This window comes from Olea europaea, unplaced genomic scaffold, assembly GCF_002742605.1.
Source record: "Olea europaea var. sylvestris unplaced genomic scaffold, O_europaea_v1 scaffold293, whole genome shotgun sequence".
NCBI lineage: Eukaryota > Viridiplantae > Streptophyta > Magnoliopsida > Lamiales > Oleaceae > Olea > Olea europaea.
Window position 1 is genome coordinate 166,430 of NW_019247890.1, and position 7,197 is coordinate 173,626.

The 7,197-nt window shown below is 35.0% G+C and overlaps 1 protein-coding gene across 1 annotated transcript; it reads left to right on the forward strand.

Moving 5' to 3' along the window:
• The first annotated feature begins 629 nt into the window (after nt 1-629).
• LOC111384495 (putative metallophosphoesterase At3g03305) lies at nt 630-6,829 on the forward strand. The gene is made up of 4 exons (XM_023008775.1): nt 630-1,048; nt 3,977-4,218; nt 4,821-6,368; nt 6,525-6,829. Exons 1-4 carry the CDS (start codon nt 634-636, stop codon nt 6,639-6,641), a joined length of 2,322 nt encoding a protein of 773 aa, XP_022864543.1. The 5' UTR covers nt 630-633; the 3' UTR covers nt 6,642-6,829.
• The last annotated feature ends 368 nt before the right edge of the window (nt 6,830-7,197 follow it).

Below are 7,197 nucleotides of genomic sequence, written 5' to 3' on the forward strand. Positions count from 1 at the left end.
AAAAGAATGTATTCTTGAAAAAATGAGGTTCAACCAAGGGCATAAGCTTCAAAAGAATGACAATATCGATATCCAAAAAATTCGTTTAAATGATAATGTGACCGATTTATCCACAAAAGACAGCCGACATCTATATTCAAGAAATTGGTTCACAAGATTGGAATGCATCGATTCAAAGATTTTCAATGATCAATATTAGGGAGTAGCTGTACTCTTTCTACTTCCCTTAGGTTTTATCCTATTGAATTTTTCTAACAATGTTTTAATGAGGCAATATTTATTTTTAATACTTCTAAAATAACTGTTTGATTTTTTTGTCTCATTAAATTTTTATTGAACAAAGTTTTAATAGACAAGTACTTTGTAATGTGTCATTCAAAAAGATGTTGTAAATGATAAGTTTATTAGGGTTTATTAGTGAATGACAATTTTATCCCTGCAACCCTAGCAATTAATACTATTATATTTCTGATTTTTACTTATAAATATAGGGCATTTGTTCTTAATAAAATATACAAAAAAAAATTACCTTTTTCTCTCTTTTCATAATAGTTTGATGTAATTTTTTGGAATATATATTTTGTGAGAATTGACACTTTTGAGATTATCTCATTTAGAAAGTAAAGAAAACTAATGAGGAATTGGGTTAAAAACACCATCAGAAAGCGCAGACCTGCCGAAGTCGAAATAAAGACCAAAGAAGAAATGATCCTATCAGAAAGAATTATGAATTCAAGAATGAGTATTCTTCTCTCATTCGCCATTTTCTTCCTATTCTTCGCAATCCCGTTAGCACCATGTTTAGCAAGCCCTTCTGAATACCAATTCCACAGTGATATTAATGGAAATGGTAATAGTAATAGTAATAGTAATAGAGAAAATATGCAAGCAAAGGGTGGACCAGAGGATCTGGTGTGGGTGGTGCAGCTGTCTGATCTCCACTTCAGTGTGCACCACCCTGAAAGGGCCCAAGATTTCAGGGACATTGTGGGCCCCACTCTCTCCTTCATCAAACCTTCATTAGTTTTCATCACTGGTGATCTCACTGGTAAGTATTGTTGCTACTTCTTAATCTTTGTTATCTTATTTTTTATAGATGAGCTTATGGGTTCAATCAAAATGAAGCTGATTCCTTCTTTTAGAGCTCTAGGTTTTGGGTTTTGGTAGTTATATATTAATTTTTTTAAGAAACTTTTCGTTTTGGGGGTTTTCAAACCATTTTTTGGCTAGTTTTGATTTTTTTTCTTTTAATTAATAAAACATCCCCTTCATGCGACCTAATTTTAGTTCTAAATTTTGGGAGTTCCTATTTACTTTTGAAGAAAGAATACATTTTGGGGGTTAGGGTGTTAAGCACTCGGGTTTTTTTCAATGAACTGTGAGGTTTGATTGTATTCCTCTCAATGGAGGGAGTATTTTATTTTTTTATTTCTTTTCTCTGCCTGAAAAATAATAGAGAAAGGCAATGTGAGATATAACATGAATTCTGGCAAATGCAATGTAGTTGGACTCTAGTGATGGTCCTAATGAATCATCCTTTCCATGGAGGTCAATCTTTGCACAATATGTATCTCGTTGCTATGGATAGACACCTACTAATCTTAAGGAATTTTTATTATAACATTTATTTTTCTGAGTTACTACCTTTGGCTTGGCCTGCAGTTGCTAGCAGTAGTCTTCTGTGGTGAGAATTATTTTATTTCTTTGGGTGAGGGGTGGGGTTGCGTGTACCGATTAAGTACATCCGATATTACATGGAGGAAAAAATGCCAATGTTGGATTACTGTGAATCGCATCTTTTATTTTAAGATACATGGTTTCTTCACCTTTATTCGTTTCTCATAATTTGTTTTTCCTTATATGGACTGTATTTATGAGTTTCAGTGTTTCACCTGTGAGTCATGTTGATTGTATGGAATGCAATAAATGGAAGATCTTTTAAAGAATAATACATGAATTTGATGGTTTCGTTTTGTTTCTTGTGGATGGAGAGTCGTGCTCCATTTAAGGCGCAACATATATATTCAGCACCTGAATCTTGATTACTCAAGTTTGCTGTAAATCTCCTGATTTCTATAGGATATTGTCACTTCATGCATCTGCATGACATAAAACGGTTCCACATGGACATAAGAAGGGGCACGTGTATTATCAAAATCACGTTTTTTATGGAGCAAGCTCAGAATAAGCTTGGCCATAGGTGAAGCATTAGTATCAAACTGTCCCAAGTTCCATCTGGACGAGGCCGAACCTTTGAGACCGAAGCATTACAATCAAACTTAAACCATTAGATTGGAACTCAAATGAATGCACAGAACCCATAGTCTTGGGAGGCAAATGAATATCTTTTCTCCTTAAGGGAAAACATATAAATGATTCACCAACCACGTGGCAATGTAAGAATTTGCCTTTTGGCGGAAACATTTGAAAAAAGTGTGAGAATGGTGATTTGGATAATCTCTTGAAAGTGACAACCAGCTCAATGGAAGGAGGACACATGTCATGTAACTGTCTAAAATGGGATTTATTATAGGCTCACCATTAATAAAGCTACGCATGTCTAAATGATGTGAAAAAAAGACCAAAAAGCCCCAAAGCTTAGAAAATCTATGAACACCTTGTAGTTTTACAAGGAAAGCAGGCAATAGGATACACCTTAGCCAAGTTCTTGCTCTTCATCAACAGAAACTCGTCGATTGGAGCTCCAGTGGCCGAAAAAGGGTCTAAAGGGGTGACTAAGCAAGGAGGTGGCTGAGGATTCATTGGCTTGCATTTTTTTGAGGTCAACAAATATAAAATTCAGTTGGATGTATTATATTGGAGGCTTGTTAGTGCTTGAAGACCATGATTGCGTGTTCTAGGAGCTCTTCATATTCTTGCAAACTTACTGTGCACTATTAACTCACAATATATGCCAAGTCATACATTATTTGTTGAGGTCAACAAATATAAAATTCAGTTGGATTTATTATATCGGAGGCTTGTTAGTGCTTGAAGACCATGATTGCGTGTTCTAGGAGCTCTTCATATTCTTGCAAACTTACTGTGCACTATTAACTCACAATATATGCCAAGTCATACATTATTTGCACACTCTCTCACGTAGAAACAACTGTATGTTTATGTACACTCACTTCATTATTGAAATGTTATTAGGCCATTATATGGAAGGAAAAGAGAATTGAAATGTTATTAGGCCATTATATAGAAGGAAAAGAGAAACTAGCTGTGGAGACTGAATTTATATGTACATTTCTGTGCTTACTGCTTATACTCGAGTAGAGTCAGTATACTGATTAGATGGTCACATAAATTCTTAAATATGTCCACTCTGTAGATATTCATGATGAAACATATTAATTGAGAATTAAGAAATGAGGAAGTCCTGTTAATCTCTAGTTTTTGCTGCAGTTTGGTATGTACAACAAAGTATTGATAATTGTGCTTCACCATTGTGCATTAGTTAACCTTCATGGCCTTTTTTAATTAGCCCCTATTTGATGGCCATTATTTGAGAAAATAATGTTTTGAATAGTGATTTTTTGGAGAATATGTAGTTAAAAACTAGGAAAAAGTTTTAGGTTTACGTGCAAAATATTTTATTGTGTGAACGTGTGTTTGAAAATGAGTATGCAGAAAAAGTAGTTTTCAAATAAAGGTTGTGAAACATGGGCATAATTACTTATCTAGCTCCTGTTTGGACTCCATTTTAATTTTAATGCATTTTCTCTTTCTTCTTTTTCAAGTTTCAACCACACACTTTTCAATGAAATAATATTACACGTAAATCCAAAACTTTTCCTTTTTTAACCCTACATTCTCCAAAAAAAATCACTATTCCAAAATACATTTTCTCCTAAACCTCATTAAAATGGAGCCCAAACAAGGGCCTAATGCCTATTTTCGAACATGCTGCTTTAGGCTATATTCTGACATTCAAGATTTACATAATTTTAAATATGTTTACATCTTCCAGATGGCAAGAGCAAGGATTTATTAACAATGAAACAAGATGAAGCTGAGTGGGTTGAATACCAGAACATCATGCACGACGTTGTTAAAAGGAGTGGACTTAATAAGAGCGCCTTTTACGATCTCAGAGGAAATCACGATAATTTTGCTGTACCAGTCATTGGTGGGCCATTTGACTTCTTTTCAAAATACAGCCTTCATGGGCAGCTAAAAAGAAGTGGCAAAGTCAGTAGTATCACTGTCGAGGTAGGTGACTTCCACAATAATTATTTCAATTTGTTTTGTACTTTTTGTGAGGATACTGCATATCAACATAATATGGGCTATGAGTGTGGGAAGTATTGGTTGAAAGTCATTGTTCGAACTCACCAGCTTCAAATATAAAATTCTCTTTAATGGGGGAAAACTATCAATATGTTCACAACTCCGACATTAATTTAATTTTTTTGATCGATTGGAAATTCCCATGAAGTAGCATGATTCGCTGGAAGCATATAGTTCCTTCATAGAGCTTCTTAAATCAACCAGTCTCAAATCTCGTGATTCTTTTCATCCATCCATTTTTTATAAATCTGACTACTGCTTATATCTCATATTATAATAATTCTTTTGACACCTCCGTAGAGATATATATATTGACGACTTAAAATGTGATGTAAAATTTGCTCCTTTTAGGTGCCTCCCCCATAAAGTCATTACCTTTTTGGGGAAAAAATGCTAAAAGAAATTGTTATTCAGATCATGTTTGAACAACTGCCAGCAATTTACCTTTGGATGACTATTGATATTTGAACTCTTAAATTAATTCTATGTATTTTTGCATTCCTGTATGTACTTTGACTATCCAGACAAGCAAACGGAAACTTCTTTTTGTTGGGTTTGACAGTACTATGTCTACTGGGTTACGAGGCCCAACCAATCTGTTTGGTCATCCGACTGATGAATTATTAACCGAAATAAGTTCCGAACTTTCACTATTGGATTCTCAATCAGCTTGGCCAGTTACCAAGATCTCCTTTGGGCATTTTCCTCTTTCATTTTCTGCAGCCTCAAATTCTGGAAAAACCCTCAAGGATGTATTCTTGAAAAACTCTGTAATGGCTTACTTATGTGGGCATTTACACACTAGATTCGGTAAGAATTTAAAACGGCACCATGAATCAAGTCATCATACACTATATTCCAACCGATTATTCCAGTTGAATGCTCATCCAAATCCTTCAGAAAATACAGCCAATTCTAATGGTGAAATAATTGAAGAATTCTGGGAATGGGAAATGGGTGACTGGAGGAAGAGTAGAGCGATGCGCATTTTGGCGATTGATCGTGGGCTAATATCATTTGTTGATATCGATTTTAAGTTGGGAGTGAATAAAACTATTATACTTCCAACATTTCCACTTGACTCACGCTTTACCACATCATTTCAAAACCAGAATTGTCACACATCAGACCCTTCTTCTTGTGGAACTGTCAGAGCTCTGGTTTTTCCTGCTTCTCCAATTGTGTCAGTCGTGGCTATGGTCTATGATACTAGTCCTGAAAAGCTAGTTGTAGTGCTGGAGACACCCATGACAAAGCTTGCAGGATCCCGGGGGGACCTCTATGTTGCTCCATTGAATTTCAAAGCTTTTGAGGATCCGTCTCCTGAAAGATTTTTATTGCAAATACAGGCAACTGATATTATGGGCAAATCAACTTATACTGAACGAAGGCCGTTTTCAGCAAATGGTCATCATGCCAGGCTTTCATGGAGTTGGAGAGAGTTTTTGGTTATGGGTTGTCAATGGGATGCCTTGTACTACCCGATACTATGGTCCTTATATTATTTAGCATTCTCCATTCTTCTCTTTCCAAAAGCAATCCTCTCATTTTCAAAAAAGCAGTACACATATAAGAATTTTAAAGCCAATAGATGCGTCACCTATGGCCTTGCTTGGATTTTTAAGGAGTTGTATGAAGTTCCGATGGTATGGTACTCTATGGTAGGTTACATGTTGTATCTTGTGTTATGTCCTTGGTTTTCTGGTCAAATTTTGTCTGAAGGTATAGAACGAGGATACATGACGTACAGAGGTTGGGTATTGAAAATCAATAAAATGGAAAAGTTAGAATTTCTCGGATTTCCAGATGTAATGGTAGTCGTTCTTCCTCATATTTTTTTCATAGTTTTGCCTGCATATACAGTGATCATGGCATTAGCAGCTGAAAAGGGAATATTTCATGATCATCTTCTTTCTGTTTCAAGTAAGAAAAAGGATGATCACGGTTCAGAAAACAAGGATTCCGCATTGATGAACAATTGCAAAAATAGATCAGAATTCATTCTGTGCAGACGGTGGATTAGGAAAATTCTCCTGGCGATTTCTTTGTTGATTTGTTGGAGGCATTTCAAGGTACATTTTAATCCCACTTTTTACAATGAAAAATGGTAAATGAACTTGACTGGATTTTTGTGAGATTTGAAAGGAAAAGATTAGCTTCGACTTATATTCTGTGTGCGTTATTATCTTGTTATTAATTCGTACTTCCTTTCTCCATTGCTGATGCAGAACTGCAGAGCTCTTACAAAAGCGTACGAGATGAATCCAATTATCCATTATCCGGTTTATAGCCTTGTGATTCCACTGATGTTGGCGTACACCATCTACAAAACGCGAAGAACTTGATTTGCATTTCCAGAAAATAGGTTGGCTTCACCATTCAAGTAGTAGTTGTCTAGTAGCAGAACATAGATTTAGCAAAGTTACACACTTTTCACTTCTCAGTGTCATTAGCTCACACTTCAACTCCAAAGAGCTTATATTATACATTGATGCTTCTTTTATTGATATAGTTTTCAAACTATTCTTTACTACTTGATAATAGAAGGAAGTTGCACTTCGTTTCAAATGTTAGAATGTGAAATGATAATACCATAAACATGTTAGTTTGTATAACAATTGTACATTGTGGACAAGGGGAAGAAAAGAAGTTAAAATTTTATTTATAATACCGAAGAATTTTGTTTGATACATCGTATCAAACATGTTTTAACATAGACTTGTGCCAAGATAAGTGAAATGGAAAGTGTTTCCAAGAGCAAGAAATTGGGTACTTGTCCCTGAAAGGATAACAATAAGTTAAATAGGCAAGTAACGGAGATGATTTGGAAAATTTCAATCTAGATTAGGTTGATATGGTGGATAAGATTTTAACCTTTTTTTTCTGAAGTTATCTAGTAAT

Coding starts and splice junctions, on each gene's coding strand:
- LOC111384495 (XM_023008775.1), top strand. CDS start 634: ATGAGGAATTGGGTTAAAAACACCATCAGAAAGCGCAGACCTGCCGAA. Junction 1,049..3,976: donor CATCACTGGTGATCTCACTG/GTAAGTATTGTT, acceptor TACATCTTCCAG/ATGGCAAGAGCAAGGATTTA. Junction 6,369..6,524: donor TTTGTTGGAGGCATTTCAAG/GTACATTTTAAT, acceptor TTGCTGATGCAG/AACTGCAGAGCTCTTACAAA.